Source organism: Branchiostoma lanceolatum, chromosome 15 (assembly GCF_035083965.1).
Source record: "Branchiostoma lanceolatum isolate klBraLanc5 chromosome 15, klBraLanc5.hap2, whole genome shotgun sequence".
Taxonomy (NCBI): Eukaryota; Metazoa; Chordata; class Leptocardii; order Amphioxiformes; family Branchiostomatidae; genus Branchiostoma; species Branchiostoma lanceolatum.
Genome location: NC_089736.1, coordinates 1,092,269 through 1,113,795, shown reverse-complemented (window position 1 = coordinate 1,113,795; position 21,527 = coordinate 1,092,269). Strand labels below are relative to the sequence as shown.

Below are 21,527 nucleotides of genomic sequence, written 5' to 3'. Positions count from 1 at the left end.
CTCTTCAAATGCTCTGTGTGCTTTACAGGGTTTGCCCGGTGTGCGTGTTGTGATAGTGCTGTGACGATCGCCCCCGTTTGTTTACCGCGCTTGTTTGTAGGGATCGACTGCTGATTTAGAAAATATTTTCTTGCGGAAACAAAGGAGGCATGATTGTTTTTAAGTAAGAGGTGTTGTTCCGAAGGGTTTAAGACACATTGAGACATGTTCGTGTCTTGGTTTGGAGTTCTGTGTACTTTCTAAGACACTGAGTTTTCAGGTAAGTCTTCTGTTTGCTGGTCTTTACTTCCTTCTTGCAAAGTTGCATGGTGAGACTGTTTTTGAACTGGTGAAAATGTGTTGGTATAAGTCACACTGCATGTGTGCATGTGTGGAGAATGATAATGAAATGGAGTCATAGTATAATGACTTCTTGTGCTGTCAATTTGCTCTTCTATAAAACTAATGAAAAAACTGCTATTCTTTGGAGAAAGTGGCAGCATTTGTTGTGGGGATTCAGATTTTCTGTGTGATAGACTCTGCATGTGCATGTGTTGACACTGTATTTTCAGGTTGACCATGTGGCAGTGTGTGTGTGTACATGTTTGTTTGTGCATGTGTGAAGTGATTGTTATAATGGCCCTGAAGTTCTGATAATCTAGGAAATTGTCCCTCAGCTGTGAAATTAATTCTTACTGTCACCTGCAACACTGTTTTTTCTATAATGCCAACAAAAACATCACCACCTTTCTGTCCTTTTTATTATGCTGTCATCCACAATTTTTTTTTTCATCTTGACAACGTACTGATTTTCCCTTGAAAATGTTTGGGAACCAAGGAAATGGATCAGAGTGGCCGAGAAAAATAATTTCCAGGCTGCAGAAGCCCAAACTAAACAGGATGCTGAGATAATTGATGCCACACAGCTTCAGAGAGTGAATACAGTGACTGTCATATTCAAGATTATTCCTCCCAGCCCTCTGTTGCCAACTTCAGTTGCTTAATTGTCACTTTAAAAGATGTCTGAGATCCAAAGAAAATGAATTGGTATGGCCTCTGCACCAACAGAGCCCAAAGTACAGCCAGTAGGTACCATCTGAGAATTAAATGAGACTGTTGTAGTGCCTTTTCATGAGCTTAGGCACCTCTTTGATCTCAGGACACCCATCTTATGTCCCTTCCGAAAAATGAACACAGCTCCAACCATGATGCCCTTCCTAGGATTGGAACCTGGGTCTTCCAGTTACCAACTAATTGGAACCAGGAGCTCAACTGTTTGGCTGCTACCAATTGAGAAAGCATAGCGATAATGGATACCACACCATCCGGTGCCTTCCTGATACCACCTCAGCTCAACAGGTGTCAGCAAGGTGCGCCAGGTTAACTCTGTCTTTTCACGCCTGACAGAATCTTAAGACTGTGACTTCACGGGTTAAGATCTTTGTTTAAGAATCCGATGCTGTCTTTTGCCTGCCTGGGTTGGATCGTTTGCAAAGTCTTGTGAGAGGCCAATGTGCTGTTTTTACTTACAAAAGCCAATGTGAGAAATGGGAATCATGAATTTCAAGAGGCTTTTATGTTGTCAACAGGTAGACATATGGAAACGAGATACAAAACTTGAAGTTCTGCTGCTGTGCCAAATAAATCCACCAGGGGGCCTAAAATTCAATCATTTCTTTGGTAGGTCAAGATCTAAACTTGCACCAAATTTCATAGCAATCCATCAAAAGCTTCGAGTTATGCTGCTTAATAACGACAAACACTGTTCATTACACTAACGAAAATGAGGGTGAAAATGCCTATCGGACGAACAAAAACAAAAGGGTTCAAATCCACACCCCAGGTCCAAAAGCATGGTTGCCGATCACTGAACCACACATACCACCACTTCAACCTCACCTTCACCGCGCAAATGTGGACATTCCAGAAACTGCTAACCTTGTGGGGACATCATTTGTTATACCTTATACAAGGTCTGTCAGGATTCTCCCACTGGCAAGTTTTCCCCAGTTTTCAATGGCAATGCAGATAAAACGACTTTATGTAACATTTGGTTTGTGGTTTTATTTTCGCTGATGTTTTTGTAGCTACCTCTTACCACAAATTCAAGACACAGCAAATATGTATTCCAATATATCACTACCGTACTACAAAATTCTTTGAACTGTGAGTTCAAAAATTGGCAAAAACCTCCTTTTCCTTCAAACTGTGAAATAAAACCTATGCGAATTTATCTTCAACTGAAGTTGAAGATATCTGATAGCCAATTTAAGTCAGACAGACAGATATCCAAACAGATCCCGGAATTGCACTGCAAGCACATTCATAGACAAATTTAAAGTGGAGGCCTTAGAAGTTTTTGAGAATGCCACCATCTTAAACCGGTTATAGAAGAATCTCATGAGTACCAAGTGGGCTCCCAGCAGCAATTAGTACTGGTTTTGGAGATCATGACTTTCCTGATAACACTACTGCCAAAGGCAAGTACATGTACCAAACTTTTGGACTTTCAAAGGCACAACTTGGGTTCATAACTGTGAATCGATCCCTTTGGAGTACTGCCAATTAAAAAGACTTCATTTTCGGGAGAACATACATTTATGTACATGACCCAGTTGTGAAACTACCCTTTCTGCTAAGAAGGCCTGTCAGAATGTCACCAAATGGACTTTGTTTCTTGTTAACTCCCAACTTTTGAAGATCGCATCTTTCAATATGTCTAAAAGCCAGTCACCATCATATCAAAGTGACTTCATTTTGAGAACTTACCAAAAGTTTGATAAGGGCTCCCAGACTGTTACCAAATTGACTTCGTTTTGAGAACTCATCATTATTAACAAAGTGACTTAATTTTGAGAAATTGCCAAAAATTTGGCTCATGGACGCTAATTTAGGGCCCCCAAAATGCTACCAATTTGATTTCGTTTTGAGAACACACCCAACGTTGCGAGACTGTGTCTTCCAGACATCTGCTCCTGAGTCCTAACCAGTGATTTAAGGCTTCCACTCTGACCCCCTGTTAAGCATTAAAGCCTGTCAGTCCCAGGGTGAGGGGTGGTCGTTTATTCCTCCCATAATGAACTTGTCATTATCAGCTTCCTTTGTGGGTGTTTATGACATGATTAACTAGTGATTAACTGTGGAAATAGTCACCAGTTATTAACACAAAAGGTCCATAACAACCAGGATTAAGATCTCAGTCATGTGTTCCAGCCATAATGAACTTGTCATTATCAGCTTCCTTTGTGGGTGTTTATGGCATGATTAACTGGTGTTTATTGACTCAAATAGTCACCAGTCATTAACATAAAAGCTCCATAAAAACCAGGGTTAAAATCTCAGTTGCGTCTTCCTGCCATAATGAACTTGTCGTTATCAGCTTCCTTTGTTGTGGGTGTTTATGGCATGATTAACTAGTGATTAACTGTGAAAATAGTCACCAGTTATTAACACAAAAGGTCCATAACAACCAGGATTAAAATCTCAGTCATGTGTTCCAGCCATAATGAACTTGTCATTATCAGCTTCCTTTGTGGGTGTTTATGGCATGATTAACTGGTGTTTATTGACTCAAATAGTCACCAGTCATTAACATAAAAGCTCCATAAAAACCAGGGTTAAAATCTCAGTTGCGTCTTCCTGCCATAATGAACTTGTCGTTATCAGCTTCCTTTGTGGGTGTTTATGGCATGATTATCTGGTGATTATGAAGTCAAATAATCACCAGTCATTAACACAAAAGCCACATAACTTCTGCATTAAATGACACAAAGACAGTAGAGCATTGAGGGCTGATAATCTACAGGTCATTATTGAATAATCACCACATTTCTTCTTGAATACAGATAAAAGAAAAACTATTAGGACTGGTTAACAGTAGAGACCTCTCCTCAAAATAAACTCTTCCGTAACAAGATGTGATCTGGGCATCATCTTACAATCACTTGATCATCTCTACCCCACTTTGACCTTGACCTAAGGTGACCTTGTCCTTCTCCCTTGGTGAGCCTACTTCAGTGATAAATCACTCCCTTTTCAAGTTCTATGTTTGATTGTCATCAACTGTTTCTCTTGTTTTTTTTTTTAAACCTTTTTTCAATTTCTATTTTAGGCCGCACCAATTTATCACTAGTTCTCAGACATTTTAGGATAAAAACAAAGAAAATGGACATCATAAGAGCAGAGGGCAGGGAGGAAAATTTAGATATGACTGTATTCACTCCATAAAACTGACAAGGCAAAAACCTGGTCCTCGGGCTACATGTATCTTCTTCAATCCCTTTCCTCCTTTCTGGTGCTCTTTTATTCTTTCTTTTCTTTTACCTCCTTTCCTTTCATCAGTGTAGATCTATATGTACTTCATACAGTATTTGTAATTGGGCATTGATTGATTGTCACATGTCAATCAGAATTTGAAATGCTCATTTTCTCTTCTGTCTCCTTCCATCTAAAACACAGCGAACATCCAGGTTTTGAAATGAATAAGATAGAAACACCAATCCCTCTCCCCCCCCCCCTTCCCTGTTGATAAGTTCCTTGTTTTCCCCATGTATCAGCCCCGTGCCCATATATAGCTGCCTATGTCACACTGTATACAGAGCGGGGTGTGTGTTTGATACCATCCCTCAGTCCGGCTTGCTTGCATGGGTGTGCTGTCTGTGTGTGTGGCTCAGTCTCCTCATGTCTTCTCAACAATAACGCCACCATCGTGAAAATACTAGAAAAAAATCGTCATCGCCATGGAAACCAGCGTAAACGGGCAGGTTAACGGGGACGGCGCAAATAACGGAGCGTCGACGACCATCAGTACGATCGTGGTGCAGTCGGGGAAAGGAAAGATCGTGGTGGCTGTGCTGCGCGTGAGTACTATCTCCTCTCTCCCTGTTCTTATCTTATTCCACTGACAGACGTCGTTATCCGCCTTCCGTCGTCGTTACTTAAGGAAATTCCTCCCCCCTCCTTCTCAGGGTGCTTGGTTTCCTTTTGACATTTAAGAATCAAGCGGAGTTAAGCCGTGTTTCGCTTCCTTGTTACTCAATTTGGGTTAGCAGTGCGTCCTGAGCTTAGCGGTGATGCTTCCCTGTAGTAGAGCGTAGGCCACACCAATGCCATTTGTTTGTTCTCGGATTTAAAAAGATAATGAAGGCAGCTGGCTGACCTGGAAGATCAGCATGAAAACAGAGTCTGAGGAAAAAGTCTTTATCTAATGGTACACACAGTTTCAGGGAGTGGATATACCACATGTACCAGTATAGCATTCAAGTTTTCCTCCCAGCTTCTTTTTTCATCTTGACTCATTGCTGAAAGTTTTACTTTGAAATGTTTTGGAACCGAGGAAATGAATTGGCCCAATCTGGGAGAATGCACTGGTTTGCACAAGAAATAATAACTAGAAAAACTGAGTCTAAGATGAACACAAACCCAGGTTTCCTTCCTAGTTCTCTGTTCACATCTTTGCATATTGCTGAATCTTACTTTACACAATGTATCTGACAACCAAGGAATTGCATTGATTGGCTCAATCTATGGGAATGTGCTGGTTTGCGTAAGAAGTTATCGGGAGTATAGGTCCTTGAGAGAGAGGCATGCGAGGTATGACATGTTATGTAGGCCAGTTCGGGGGACGCCAAGGGGAGTCGTCGTGTCTGTCATGTCTTAAGAAGTCCCCACAGACTCCTTAAAGAAATTATTCTGGTCACATTTCTGTCAAAGTGTGAACTGAAGGAGTTAAGATGAGCTTCTGGTGTCTCTCAAGTTTTAGACATTGATTTTATTCTTGGTTCTTGGAACATTGACTAAAGAATTCATAAGCTATATCTTTAAGGATGCATACAGTGTTAGGGAGATATTTTTTTTCAAATCAGTATTTGTCATGGTTATATTTTGAAATTCAAGACTTATATTGCTGTTGTAAGTTTGACTTGCTGAAAACTTTGGTCTCTGCTAACAGACTTTTCCTTTTAAGCAAACAGCCTAAAAAAGGAAGATTTTAATGGCTAAGTAATCTGTGTGGACCAAAAATAAAAATTGTTTATTCAATTCAAGTATCTTTAAAGAAGCGCAATACATAAGGTCACTGGGGGTCAAGCAAACATAATACATTTTGTTTGTAAAAGAGGTGAACTTTTCAGATGACCCCTGAGTGGAACATGAGTAGACCAGAGATGTGTATCTGAGCTGTATGTTACAGACTGTAAGTAGGGCGAGTAATCTCTTTCCAAGTGACACACCATTTAGCTGCATTACTTCTTGTCATTGAGATCGGCCTTTAAAAACAGTAGGCTAGTGTAGCAATCATTGTAATACTACTTTCAGGATGGGGCTGTTGGCCTGTAATGCTGCATATACCTGAAGATACTGCTAGGGGGCCCAAGATTGCCATGTTTCAAATTCAATAACTACCCACATACCAAAATTCATACAAATCCATCAAAATGATCTTGAGTTATGCATGTAGGTGAAAATACACACAATCATACAATGTACACAACCAAAAACAGTACCCCTGTCAGAGGTAGACTTCCTTCCCAGAGGTAATAATACATTTCAGTTGTAAGTGACGTAAAGAAATCTATCTTTCCTATGATGCTGATTTGAAAAGATGTGATTTTGCTGTGTTTCTTTACTGTTAATTACCAAGTGTTAACTAACTTATTTTTTTTCCCTTACGTACATAAGATTGACAAGTGAACTTGCCTAAGTAACTAGCAGAAGATTAGATCTAGATATCATTTTTAGACAATAAACAATGAGATTAAAGACTTTCCTTTCTTATGGTAGACTTAACAGGCGAGATTGCTTCTGAACTTCATGTATGTTCCTGAACACAATTTGATATCTCACAGCAGTATGGTAGATGCCATTGACCTTTGGTTCAAGTTGTTGTGGTCCCCTGATGTCTTGTTAATAGTTATTAATAGTTTGTAGGTTATGAATCTCTGCCAAAAATGCTGAGGAGAAACAGGGCCCACACAGGAAATTGGACATTAAACATGTCTGGACCAGTGGGAATTAGGGAAAGTTTACATGTTTTCTTTTTGTACTGGACAAAGCAAACACTAAACAGCAACTATGTCCAAGGAGGTTAAATTTTAACCTCCTTGCTATGTCCTACAACTTGTAGGAAAACATTATCAAATCTTTGGTGTAAAAAAGACAAAATATTGTTTTTGACTCTGATATCATAATTGATTAACTGTTTGAAAAATTGTAGCAAATCTATTTGTCAATATTGTGGAATCGATTAACCAACTGGTTTTTACTTCTTACCTTTTGAAAGATTAATTCAAAAATGATTAATAGTTTTCAGTTTTTCAGGTACTGCGCTGTATCAAGAAATGTGCATGCCATAGTTGGTAATAACAGAGTTATACATGTACAGGTACATTTTGTACATTGTGTGGATGAATTCTCTTTCATTTTTTTCCTGAAGCCTTGAAATTAAATTGGTGTCACTTTTGATATAATGAATCCTGAAAGAACAACCCGAGGTCTCCATCATTGCGTATTAAGCTGTTTGGGGTGAAAGTTGATGCTGTTTTGGGTCGAAGCTGACCCCAAAGTTTGGAAAGGCCAGTAAATGTTTCAGTCGCTCTCCAATCTTCTGGTAAGTGATTCTCCCCAGCTGGCCGAAGACAGCTCTGGTAGAAAACAGGACACTGCCAACTGCTGAGGGAGATTTGAGGGTTCCTAAAATCAGAGTCAAGATGAAGAAAATAATGCAGTGAACGAAAAAAGTAAGTAAAAAGGAGGAAAGTTAATAAAAAACAAAACTGTGGAAGGCTTTTTAATGATCTCAGCTTAATTACTACGACATGTTGCTGTCTAATGCTTAAAATTTTTTATCATGAAAGTCAGAGTTAAGAAAATGCTGGAGAGAAAAGAAAGAAAGAAAGAAAGAAAGAAAGAAAGAAAGAAAGAAAGAAAGAAAGAAAGAAAGAAAGAAAGAAAGAAAGAAAGAAAGAAAGAAAGAAAGAAAGAAAGAAAGAAAGAAAGAAAGAAAGAAAGAAAGAAAGAAAGAAAGAAAGAAAGAAAAAGTAAGAAGAAGAAACTGTAAACTCTTGGTATTAAATTGTGGAACATATTTTTCCGATAAACTAAAAAGGTCAATGTTGATATATGTGTATGTACATGTAGGGGTGAGGCCCTGCTGGTTCTTGCCTGTAGAAGTTGTCAATGTGTGTATTCTTGATTAAAGTAACTTTGCACACCAAATAACAGGGTCATCTAAACCCTACATGTAAGCTGCCGACTTTGTTGCTGTCTTGAAAGTGTCCCAAATTACTGGAGTTATTTTTGCAGCTGACGGCGAGGTGTATAATTAGAGCTGTGTGTTTGAGTAGGTCCTGAGGAGTTAAACAAGGGAGTGGGGGTGTAAACATGGCGAGGGAGGCAGGCTGTACTTCTAAGGGTAGCAAAGCTGTCATGTTCTTTGGGTTTATGGTCACTCAGTGATAATTCAGAGACAAGATATAAACCAAAGAATTTGGTCAGCCTTACTCTTAATGATAAGTACATTGCAGAGCTTTGACATCTTGGCTCATTTCATACACAGAACTGAAGAATCTGATTGCTGAAATGCAGTAACTCAGTTTCTCTTGCTGTAGTATCCAAGTCAGGGGTTGAGGGATCCTTTGGGTTTCCACCTCGTGTGCAAAAAAATAGATTTTAAAACTCTTTTACCAAGAACCTTCTTTTCCAAATTCTTTTCTGTTGTTGTCCTGTGAAAAAGTGACACCTGTTCCTCATTGTCAGTTTCTGCTGTAAACACTTCTGAGTTCTCCCATACACAGGACTGTTAACATCCCTTCAGAAGGCCGATCTGATACAGTGATAGCTGAACTGCAGTCTGTCCTTAGTACTAGTAGTAGTGTCCAAGTCAGGGTGTCAGGAATTCAAAGTTACCCCGTGTGTAAAAAGTAAATTTTAGAATCTTTTGCTATTCTGAAGTCAGCTTTATGTTGTCCTATGGAAAAGTTCCACCTGTTCCTCATTGTGAGTTTCTGCAGTAAACATTTCTGAGTTAATGGTCTGCAGTATTTACTGGGACCATCAGGAGTCCATCACTACAGGGATGGGATAGGCTGGGATGGACCACTGGAGCTTAGGAAAACACTAACCTATCTTTTATGGGAAAGGGATTCTGTCTGAATTATCTTCTTTGACACTATTTATATCAAGATTCCTTTTGTTTCCTCTCTCTCTTGATCCCTTGATCCATCCTTCTATCCCCTACCAGACCCCGCGGATGGCTGGGAAAATAGATTGGCCAAATAGAGTGAATAGTATGCTAAGGGAGTCAGCTATTAGACTCTACCAGTCTCCACGGGTCGGTGTGAAAATAGTAGAAATTGGCGAAATAGAGTCAAATGTTTGAAGGGAGTCGGCTACGGAGATAAGATCCAATCTGCCAACCCTAGAACATGGAAACGTTACTCTCTGTGGCCAAAGTCCCCCGGCAAATATTCTCTCTATAGCCGACGCGGTTAGTCTGGTAGAGACTAGTCAGCTATAGAGAGAGGGTAACTGCGCCTGCAAATGAAACCCTCGATGACCAAACTCCCCTGGCAAATATTCTCCCTATAGCCGGTGCAGTTAGTCTGGTAGAGACTACCTTCCTTCCTTCTTTCCTCTGTAGGCAGTGTGAGGAGCAGCAGGCATAAATCAATGATGATGCTCTTATGTGGTAGTAATCAGGTGGCACCCAGGCTAAGCTTTATGTCTCAGGAGATGGCCAACAGCTTCTTTCAGTCTCTTGGCTTCAGTCAGTTACTGTAAATGCAGAAATGTTCGCGGCGGTTTTATGTTCGTGGTTCGACTGTTTCACTGCGAACTTAAAACCACGGCTAACATTTTTGTCCAATACTGTAGCAGTATGTGACTATAGCGCTGCCGTGAAATTAAAATCAGTGCGAACACTCCATTTTCCCCTTAGCGTGAAATAAAAACCACACGAACTTAAATGCATTTACAGTACTCTGTGTACCACAGTGTGAGGAGTATGGTAGCAGCAGGCATAAACCTAATGATGATGTTCCCCTGCAGACTAACCCCATCACTCAGCAGGGTACCAGCCCTGACTGGGCACAGATGGCGGTACTTAGCCCCTGTCACATCACTCACATTGTTGTACAAGATATAGTGTGACACCGCCTGGATCAAACCACTGAACTGATTTGTTACGGCCCAGAGGACACCCTGTAGCCTGTCATGTAGTTCCAGGGCTGACCCTAGCCTCTAGCAGGCCCCACTGATGGCTGGAAGAAAAGTAGAAATTGGCTATTAGATAGAGTGAATAGGGAGTAGGCTACGGAGAGAGGGTCCAATATTCCATCCTTGGGATCTAGAGGTCTCAAACTGTAACTTCTATAGCGGACTAACTTCTCTGGCATGTTATCCGTCTATTTGGCCAATTTCTATGATTTTTCCAGTGACCTGTGGAGCCTGGCAGAGGCTAGGCTGAACCATCTAATTCTCTCCCTTTATCAACCTTCCCTTCTTCCCTTGGTTGGCAAAGGTAGAGTGTGGGAGCCCTGACATCCAGGCTAGCCACCCTGCTCCCTATGTCTATAATCTCCAAGAAAACATACACTATGATACAGTATTTATCTATCCTCTGTACAACTCTGTATCCTAGCAATTCCACCATGTTATCTATGTTATTCAGCTGTTCCAAACTACAATTGATAAAACTTACTAGCATGAAAGTTGGTAAATTACAGAATGAGAAATAAACTGTAATTCTTTGGGTTGGAGAACAGTATATTTCTCATTATTTACAAAACTTTTAGGAACTTTCTCCTATGAATCTACAAAGTTACAATATGCTCAGACATGTTTTGAATCAAAAGCATCTTTATCTATCTTCATCTGTAAACTAAATGTATGTTAGTTAGCATTTAGCTGTTCAAAACTACAATTTACAAAGATATGCGCCAGGAACTTTCTACTCCCTCCAGCTAAAAAAAGTCACAATGCTCGGTTAAACACCGTTTTTCTAATCTCTAAGAAAACAACTTTATCAGTAATACGCAGGACTTATGTGCTGGCATTCTTACGTCTCTATTTACAAAATGTAGCTAGTTACAACAAGGACCTCCTTGGTTACAACTTACAAAGATATGAACTTATGGGAAGTTTCCTTTTTGTAGCTACAAAGTTACAATGCTCAGTTGAGCATGTGTTTCCAACCTTCTTAGAAAAATCCTTATCAGTCTTCAGGTTCAAGGCTAAGATGATAGTATTCTTGAATCTCTACTAAAATGGTGATGTCAACCATAACATTTACCTTCTGGAGCCCAAAGGAACTCAAGTTAATTCCAGGGTATCAACTTCTTCTATGAAAAAAAATTCCTTCCAGTTTTGAGGATTATGTTAACATTCCCAAATCTGTGTTTGATTCATTTGTTAATCTCTGTTTATCTATTTTTGCTGTGCATGTGTACCACAACATTGACATTTTGTAGCCCAGTGTCTAATCTTCCAACGAAAATTCCATGTCAGTTTTCAGGAGGACTTAGATGCTACGAATCTAGCTGTCTTTCATTCCTTGATTATATCTCCTTTATCTATCTAAAACTACAACATTGACTCTCTCGGAAGCCCAGAGACATGCCAAACCCAAAAAGTCCTCCTAGAAAAATTATTTATTAGTTTTGAGTATGACTTCTAATGTTAGCATTCCTACATGTAAACTTCAGTTTCAGTTTATCTGCTCTAAACACCATCCTTGCAGCAATGTCATGTGAACCACACAATTAATATGCTTTAGCCCTAAGAAACTTCACTCAGCAAAGTTAAAAGCCAGAGTGTGTCTAGTCTTCCAAGACAAATTCCTTATCAGTTTTGGGAGGAGTAAGTTGTTAGCATTCCTTGGTTTCTGTTTTCCCCTCGGTGTGGACACAGTTAATGAGAAGGCAGGGCCATGTTTGTTTAGTAAATACCACCCACTTGTTAATTAATGCACCTGCTAATAGGGACTGCCTCATTTCCTTCTGCAGGGGTGGTTTGGTTCAGTGAGTGAAAATCTTTATTGACGCAGCGACTTTCTTTATTCATGAAAAACTCCAATCGACCTGCGGTACACTTTTCATTGAGGTCATGAGGGAAGAGGTAAGGGTCATACAAAATGTAACAAAGGCACAGATTACATGACTGAAGTCCAAATAAATCCATAGAATATAGAGACTGTCCTGATAAATCCATAAACACAAAACAGAATGAAAGTTGGCATATGTTTTTTGTTCATTTGGGTTGTTTCAGCTAAAAATAAGTGTAAAAGTCTCTTGAAAGAGTTCTAGACTTAATTGGATCTCAATAATTGATACTCTTGTCACAGCAAAGATCTCAAGTTGCTGACATGGAATGACCTTTCCATCTCAGTGAAGGTCAAACAGCTTTAATGACGTAAATGGCTTCCCCCGGCAACAGGTGGAAGATATCCCATAATGCAGAGGGAATGATTGCAGCCGCAGGCACTTAAGGAATCTTAAGACCACCGAAGTTGCTTCAACTTTGACCCAGATTTTGACCCTCAGTCTATTAAAGTCCTGTTGGTAAATTGATTCAAACAATTTGTATCCTTGACTTTCATGCCTTCATATATAAACATTTGCCAATGACAAATGATGAAAAGAAAACTTTGAAATGTTTTGTGAAAATCTAAAAGATGCAAAACAATTAAGATGCATATGAGGATGGTGAACTAAATAAACTTACAAGTTTTGGCCAAAGCTGAAGTTCTATTGAGGAAAACTAGGCTTTGGCTTTTTGCTGAGAGGTTAGAAGCACTTTTAGCTGCTGGTGGCATAAAATTTATATATATCACCCTTCCTTATGACATGTACAACATGTATGCTATTGGCAGAGTGTTAGTCAAAGATTCTAAAATTTTTGAGACTGATTGGCTGAAGGTAGATGCAATTTTTGTGCAAAGTATATTCCACTGAGCGTTCGACCTCACTGCACATATTATCTAAACTCAGGGAAGCCTGTCTGTTATTGTAGTAAAGCCAGAGGTCACCCTTAATGTGAGCACTCCAGGAAGACCTACATCAACAAACAAAGGTAGCACCAGTCTGGAGTGGACACATGTTGTAACTGTTACATGATCAGGTTTCCTCTACTGGGAGAACACGGGCTCAAAATAACCTGGTTTAAGGCATTAGGACTGCAGCAACCAAGTTGATAGAAATATCGTATAGCCCCGCCCACCTCTGTCAAAACGTAGAAATGCAAAATGAAAACATTAAATGTAAATGTTTGATGGACATATATATACAGCCACTCTCTCATTGGTCAAACCGATAAAAGCCTGATGATTCTCTCATTGGTTGAACTTAATTGTGATGGACAGTCAGGATTGGTCTATTTATTAGAGTCATTATATGACGTTAGTACTATGATAAGGAATATGAAATCAGAGTTTCAAGGCCAGGCTTATGCCTTCTTGATGCACACTCTGTCCCCTTTGTTTTAAGAGTGAATATACAGTACTGCTTAATTATGTATGGAATGTAAAACCATTTCTGTGTACATTCAGTATCGCGTTGAAACAAAGATACAGCCATATTTGTGTGACATTAGTGATACATGTACATGACCACTGGCATTAGGCTAGCCGGAAGTGGTTGGTCCAGTTAAGCTGATAAACACCACAATAATCTAACCTTGAATGCCGGACATTATCGGGAGCAGTTGTTAGTACATAGATGGCCCAGATCTTCTGGTATTTCTCTCTGTTATCATCGGATAGAATTTGATGACAAGGGAGAAAATTAGGGATCTGTCTTGTGCTACCATATCTTAGATACAGGTCAAGATTGTGTGTGCTAATTTAAAAGCATCTTGCACCATGACTGTAATTAATCCGGTGAACTGACACACACACACTCATAAAAATTTTAACATCTATTCTATAGCTTGAAAGTTTGTCTGTAGGGATCTGCCTTGTGCTACCATATCTTAGATACAGGCCAAGATTGTGTGTACTAGTCATTTTCTATATCTGGCTTTCAAAATGATATGTCTTCATCAAAAGAATGAAGGGCTGAAACGGTGTAAAGCATCAGTTGCACGATGATTAATTGATCCTTAGTCTGGCGGACTCACACACACACTCATAAAAAGTTTAGCATTGATTCTATAGCTTGAAAGTTTGTCTGTGTTGGTACAAATTATGCTGATGCAAAGGTGGACAAAAAAATCAGACTTTCCCAAATTTCGACTGTCCAATTCCAACTTGTTCCTTGCCAATATCTAAATCCAGGAGTTGGACATTTGATCATTTGAATATTTGGGTTGGAAATAATATAGAAAACATTTCTTCATACATTTTAAGTTTCAGTCCTGGAGAACAGAAGAAATTATTGCTATTTTTCAACCTTTAATAATCTTTTGGCTCATTTGGGTAAATTTCTATTGCAAAGTTGAAATTATCCAAATTGTTGGCAAGCATGATATGCCAAGGGTGACACTTTATTAAAATTAAGTCAGTGGCCCTTATCTAAGATTTATAAGACATCCACCTTGGCCAAACCCTTGTCCTTGCTTGTTGTTGTAGCTCCACAACATTTTTCTTTGTCTTCTTGACAAGTTTGGATATCATGTTGGGCTTTCTGAAGGCCAGGCAACGTCAATTAGATCCTTGAGCTTGACCGACAAGGCCTGGAATGTGCTGACTACGTGTTGATGCACATGTATGTGTCAGCTGGTGTGTTATTCCTAATGGCGGTTATACCGGCTATATAGATACAGATGCAGATACAGGTACTGTACTATCATGTAGGTTACTAGTGGGTCAGGTACATGGCATTGGGCAGTATTATATACAAGTTCACTGTTGGGTCAGCTATATATACATACATTGTACATCTGTATACAAAGACACACATAATTTCGCAGTGGAAATGTCACTTGGCAAACCCTGAAGTTCAACATAAAACCTTGCAGTGAATATTGCAAGACTTACCTTAGGCCACCTTCTTGGTTAACGGATTTTTATTTTCCCCCAAAAAAAAATTAGAAAAAAAAATCATGAGAACAGAAGGCTGGCCCAGCCTTTTGTTTTCATGATTATTTTTTTTCTACAAATTTTTTTTTTGGAAAATAAAAATCCGTTTACCAAGAAATTGCATTGGTGTGGCCTTACATTATGTAATTAAACATGACATTGGCCTTGAGTCAAATATGACATACAATTTGATAATGTAGAAATTTGTGTGAGCTGAATGTTGGGTCATGCAAAAATATGTAGTTTTTGTGTTCTTCAAGCTTGAAGAAAAAACTTTGACTTTTACTTTAATTATCAATTTTTTCTTCCGATGTTTATCATTTTTGTTTGAACCTTTATGAGATAGAGTATGACATGGTTTCACAGGATCAAATCATTGTGCCTACGAAGGAAAAAAAATTAACGTTAATTTACTTTATAATTACATATAATATAATTAAATCATTAATTTTTTCCCTGATGTTTCAGTCATTACAAGACATCCAGCTGAGAATAGCAGACGCCATGCCGGGGTTACTCGAGGTCGGGAGGAGCTTGGAGGAGGCAAAACGTCTCAAGAAACAACACGAAGACTTGATGGGAAAACTTAAGGTGAGACAGCTCTTTTTCCTTGTCTTCAATAGTTTCAAGACATGGTGTCAATCTGTGAAGTGAAAGTTTTTGGTCTCTAATTTAGACAGACGGTGAGACTCCTCTTTTTCATTGTCTTAAACAGTTTCAAGACATCACTTGAAAGTTCATACGTGTTCGTAAAAGGCATTCTGAATCAAAGTTGAACTGCAATTGCTATAAATGACAAAGACGAGCTGATCAGTCAAAAATTTGGTTCAGTTTTTGTGTTGGCAATTACAGTTCTACTTTGATTCAGTTTCAAGAGAATGGTTTCGTCTTGTAAAGTAAACGTTTTTCCTTTTCTTTAGCTCTCTAGACACCATCACACTTTTGAAAAAAGAAAGTGAGTCTTTCTAAATCTCCTCTGTAGGAATTCTATGTCTTAGAAGTCAGAGCCAATGTGAGACAAAAAACAGCTCCTTGCCCTTTGAAACATTTGGAGATGTACTTGTTTTGGAATTTTTTTTTAACATTCAGGACACGTTTGTGAAGGTTAGACATCCAGGTAAACAATATATAAGGTTAATTCAAACTCTACAACTGGATAAAAATTCGGAGATTTATTTCCGGACGTTTCGAGTGACATCCATCACTCTTCTTCAGCGTCACTACCATGTGTTGTCTTACCATAGGAACCTTCCTAACTTATTTTACATTACAATGTCGCTTATGCATGACTGTGTGATTTGCCATGTAAAAACCGTTTTTTCTAGTTATTGTATATAAGTACTGGTTATTTCTGCTAGTTCACTTTAGTGACGCTGAAGAAGAGTGATGGATGTCACTCGAAACGTCCAGAAATAAATCTCCGAATTTTTATCCAGTTGTCGAGTTTGAATTAACCTTATAAACATTCTGGACCATTGCCAGAGGATGTGTAATCCAAACCGCCCCTCTTTACCAACTGACAGTCTTCATTTCCTGTAGCACTCATAGCAACACCGTGCTGGTATAAACAAAAAGGGCTGATAAAACTGGAGAAACATGAATTTCATGGGGGACATGTGTGCATGCAGTAATTTCTTGTCCAAGAGAAGTGGCCAGTGATACACTGTCTGGTTAAATGCTACTGTCACATTTCCAAACTGGGGCCAGGCCGAGCAGTTTGGGGGAACAAACAGTGTGATAGAAAAGACAACAAAACACAGAAATCTCAAAAATATCAATCATGAGCAAAATCTGCATAGTTCAAATTGACTCTGAACTTAAATGCTGTTCCCCCTTTGGCATGTTTGGAAAATCCACCCAAAAGGATATCAGTCATAATTGCCATGGGATGTTAATAAAATCAGTATGTATTTTGTAAAATGTTCTAATGCAAAATCATCTAAGTATAAACCTTTTTGCAAACTGTCCACAGTGGATGTTATCCATGTACTTTAATCAAGTCTGTATGGCCTATGAGGCTATGCCAGATGAGTTCATTTGTTTGGCTCTCAGACATTTTACAGTGAAAACATAATAAGTGGGCAAGTGGACATCGTAAAAACATAGCGCAGTGAGGAGAACTTCAATATGACAATGTTCTCTCCATAAAACTGAGTGCACCAAGGCATGAACCTGCTCCTGAGGCTTTGTTTTCATAACTCTGACTTTTCCAGTAGGTAAATTGTTTTGGAACATAACAACCAACTAATAAAACTGATATGGCCATACACAACTGTACCTGAAATAAAACAGAGGTGACCACGAATTGTGACTGAGGTTGGTAAGGGTGAGCGTTAATGACAGATCAGTTTCCTGAAGCTTGTTTCACAAACAGCATGAAATGCTTGACTCTATCACGCTGTGACTTCTCAACCTTAATTAGTAGTGTGTGTTATCCAGTGGTGACGGACCCTGGCTGTTTGATTCTTGGCCGTAGCTCTTGCACAAGATGTGCTTGCTACTAGAGGCTAAAGTAGAAGAAGAAGTAGTATATAAAATGTACACACAATCTATTAACTGCCTTTAAGTCTCATCAGTATGACTTTTTTGAAAACAAGTTTGGTCAGTGCAAGGTCACAGAGAAATTTGATTGACAGATTTTTGACATGAGATATCATTGAAAGAGCATCAAGGGATCTTTGGAAGACATGGAGGTCATTAATCAAGAAGGTCATTAAGACCTTTGAAAAATCATTCAGAAATCATTAGTAGATCTTGGAGAGCTTAATATTGAATATTGAAAGAGAGATTTGTCAATGGTCTGTCAAAGGTCTTGCCACACTTGAAAAAAAGGACAATGTGCAATATGTTACTACGATTCGGAAATGTACAATCATTTTTCAAGTCTGGAATTGAGGACTGCGTTTCACCATAAATTAATTCCCTGTCAACAACTCTCCTATAGATGGCACACTTGTCGGTGTACTGTGACCGGCCACCACCAGTCAAACAGCCCTAATTTACCCAGCACACTTACCGCCCCTGCCTGCTCTCTTCCCACCAAACTGCAATGTGTGCTCGCCACAAACCTTTCCTAATTTAGTCCTCTCCTGTTTACCCCCAGCCTCGTTACCCCGACTTAGCGGATAGATTTAGACACGAGGAATGGATATGGTTTCCAAAATTCCTCAAGGCTGCAAAAGGCAGTAGTTTTGGACCTTGGAAATAAGCCAAGGTTGTGAATTTTTTTTTCTGAGTTTGTGTAAGTTAGTTTGTAGCTGGTCCCAGTGCATGAGCAAGCAGGTATGCTATCAGCACACTGTGTCTGCATTATACTTTGTTTAGCAGAATGTCCTTCAAAGGTGTAATTCAAAAATCTTACGTCTGAAAGCAATGTCTTAAGTTTTATTTCTTAAGATAATAATGCTCTCTTCTATATGTATACAATCTTAAGATTTGAGTAAGGGTCTGTGTACCACCTATACCTTTGTGGCAAAGTCCATGAAAAGACTGTCGTAACTTTTATACATGATGTTTGTGTATTGTACCCTGCACTTGACTTCTAGGATGTTTGCTTACCCCCTATGTAACACCAACATGTCGGATGTAAGAAATAACTCAGTTGTCCAGTAATGCGTCTACGTTTGCGTACTGCATTTTGACTTGCTTTGCAAGACACGGTCACGACTGAATTTTTATGAAGGTAGGCCTGTATGGTTTAAAGCTCTGATATTGAACTTGAGACTGGGATTGTGGTTGAATTATGTTCCTAGGGGAACCAGGGGCAAGACTTGTTGCCATTTTGAAATTTTGATGATGACATGTAAGCTACTAGTATTAGATTTGTGGCTGTTGTTTTGTGTTATCTAGCTTAGCCCAATCTTTCCCATTGAGCAAGTATGAGTCTGTTTACACACAATGTACTTGTGTTATAGTATAAGTTGATTACATGGTTTCTACAGGCTGTCAAACAGGTGTGGACTGACATAATGCTAGATATTATAAAAGTCCGTAGTTTGAAATACAATTTTGATAAACAGTTTAAACGGAAGAGTATGTGCTACGTACACACACTTGGTACAACGTATGTGCTATGTACATGTATGCACACGTACAACTGTCTATAGGATTGCCAACAGTGGAAGGGATATGTGTACTTGTGCATTGAACTGCTGGGTAAAGAAATAGATCCAGTGCTTGAACAAGGGGGTATCTTTTATTCTGGGTAATGTTGGGATGGGTGAGTCTCATGAAAAATAGGAAAGTTCAGAGACATGGTGTTTCAAAGAAAAGCAAAATTGATCAATTGTTTTTCAAGGACTACCACATGACTCTATAGAGAAATTTGTTTTAACCCCAAATGTTTAGTTTCCACAGCTGAACAGTTTTGTTGTTGTTGTCAATTATATGTGTTTATGATCTAAATGAGAGTATGAAAATGAAAATGAGAGTATGAAAATCATCATCACTGTTCCTAAATGTGGATTTTTTTTTTTTCATATGTTGTTCGTCTTTTTCACTAAATGCCGGATATTTCTAATTACAAGCCAAAATGAAGACAGTGCGACCCAACAGTCAATGTTGTCTAAATTTGGACTAACATTAATTTGTTGTTGTTTACATGTTTAGGGTAAACAAGGCCATGTAAACGAGCTACTGCACCAGGCAGACAACGTGGTTATTAATAAGGAGCCGGACCTGGACGTGTATGAAGCCATGGCCGAGTCTCTCGGTAAGATCTTGTCTTTCTCAATTAACTGGGTTGACTCCAGGTCGGACATGTAAGGGATTGCATTCATCATTTTGGATGGTGACGTAAAGCCGGCGGCCCCGTGTATGAGGGAGCTTCAGGCATTAGCCTCAAGCTTCAAACCTCTGCACGTAAAAGAACCCAACACACTTATCGAGGAGAGTAGGGGTGACCCGGTGTGCTTGGCCAAAATCGCGAGCTGTAGCGAAGCCGCATTGCACTACCACTAGCTACTTCACCTCAAATGAGAATGCCTTGAAACGAAAAAAAAAATGTCGTCGGTGTGGCGCAACTGTTAGAGCATTGAACTCAGAACCAATAGGTCCTGAATTCAATACTCACCATGCCCTGAGGTTGTGCCCTTGGGAAAATCACTATACATGATATTCCTACCATGACAGTGTAGTGACGCCCACCGAGCCTCTTTGGCTAATCTGTCAAAATGTGTGCCAGAAAAAACACACTGAATTGGTGTGACAATGTGCCAACATCTGCACATGTGCCACCAAGAGCGTAAACTTTTTTTAGGCCGACACAAAAATGATGCAGCCTTTCTTGCTGATGCCACTACTGTAACATTTCAGTAATTTTATGAAACAGAATGTGTACAACACACACTATAGATTGGGAAGATAAGAATTTATTGGACATGAAATACTGTTATAGTACTGAATGGTATTAATCGATTTGAAAGTTAAAGATTGATTGAGAGCGATGCTTGTTACAGGTGAGGCCTGGAAGGACCTGAACGCTCAGCTAGAGGATAGACGACTGCTGCTGGATGCTGCCATACTCTTTCATGAAAGTGTCAAACAGGCAAGAAAACTTATTATTTTCATTGTTGAAGTCCCTTTTACTTCAGAACCTTCCTTCTCACCCAGTTAGTAAGAACTAGGTTAGTAGTAAACAAATGTAAATGTCATTAAATGTCAACCCTGTACTAGTAGTGACCATCTGTCCATGTAGAAGGATCACCAGGCCATTGTAGGTGCTTTTTGGTGGTCCGTTAGATTATTTTCCCATTGACACAAGCATTAAAACATCCTGTCTATTGTAACCACCTGTTGACTGTGACCATTTTCTTCAATGCCATTGATTGAACATACTGCATGTACATTGTGCTCACAGGTTTGATTGTACATTAATTTTGCACTTGCAAAATTTAACCAATTGTACAACTTGATGCCAGAAAAAGCTGCCTCTGTCAGTACTTCAGCATAAATAAGGTTACAGCAATCCTCTCTGGCTTGTCTTCGCTGACGAAGATTTCAGGGGTTCTGTCCACGTCTGGTGCACGCCCTCTGGTGGCTGATGAGTCCGATGCGGGATCTGCAGACTCGGCCACAGCGGCTGCAGGGGAAGAATGACTCTTGGGTTGGTGCCGTGACGGTGCGGTTCTTCCTCCTGCTGCGCTTCTCCTCTAGGGCAGCTCTTCGGTTCTTCTCGAAGGAGGAGACTGCCAATCCATACACTGACATTTTCTCCCCTCCTCCATGTCCAGTTCACAGACAAGTTGAACATGGCCCACCGGCTGTTCAGCCCCCTCACCCTCCCTCAGGACGTCGACACCATCAGGCTGCAGCTGCAGAAGCATCATCAGACCAAAAAAGGTAACAAACAAACACCTGCAGTATACTAGCTGGACACTAGGGGGAGACTTTTCAGCTAGGCAACATGGTTTTATGGATAACCGCAATCTTTCGCAAGAGTGTGAAAACCAACTCAAAGAATACTGTTTTCCAGCATTCATCAGTATGCACACTTTTTTCATAAATTTTCTAACATTGACTTGTCCTCTAACTTGTTTTG

The 21,527-nt window shown here is 39.5% G+C and overlaps 1 protein-coding gene across 1 annotated transcript in view; it reads left to right on the top strand.

Annotated features, from left to right (window-relative positions):
• Nucleotides 1–21,527, top strand: part of LOC136420717 (kalirin-like) — a 60,198-nt gene that overhangs the window by 31,069 nt on the left and 7,602 nt on the right. Inside the window, exons 21-24 of the mRNA XM_066407806.1 lie at nt 15,458–15,580; nt 19,598–19,700; nt 20,446–20,534; nt 21,220–21,328. Of these exons, the coding sequence (XP_066263903.1) occupies nt 15,458–15,580; nt 19,598–19,700; nt 20,446–20,534; nt 21,220–21,328 (424 nt within the window). The remainder of the gene's footprint in view (nt 1–15,457; nt 15,581–19,597; nt 19,701–20,445; nt 20,535–21,219; nt 21,329–21,527) is intronic.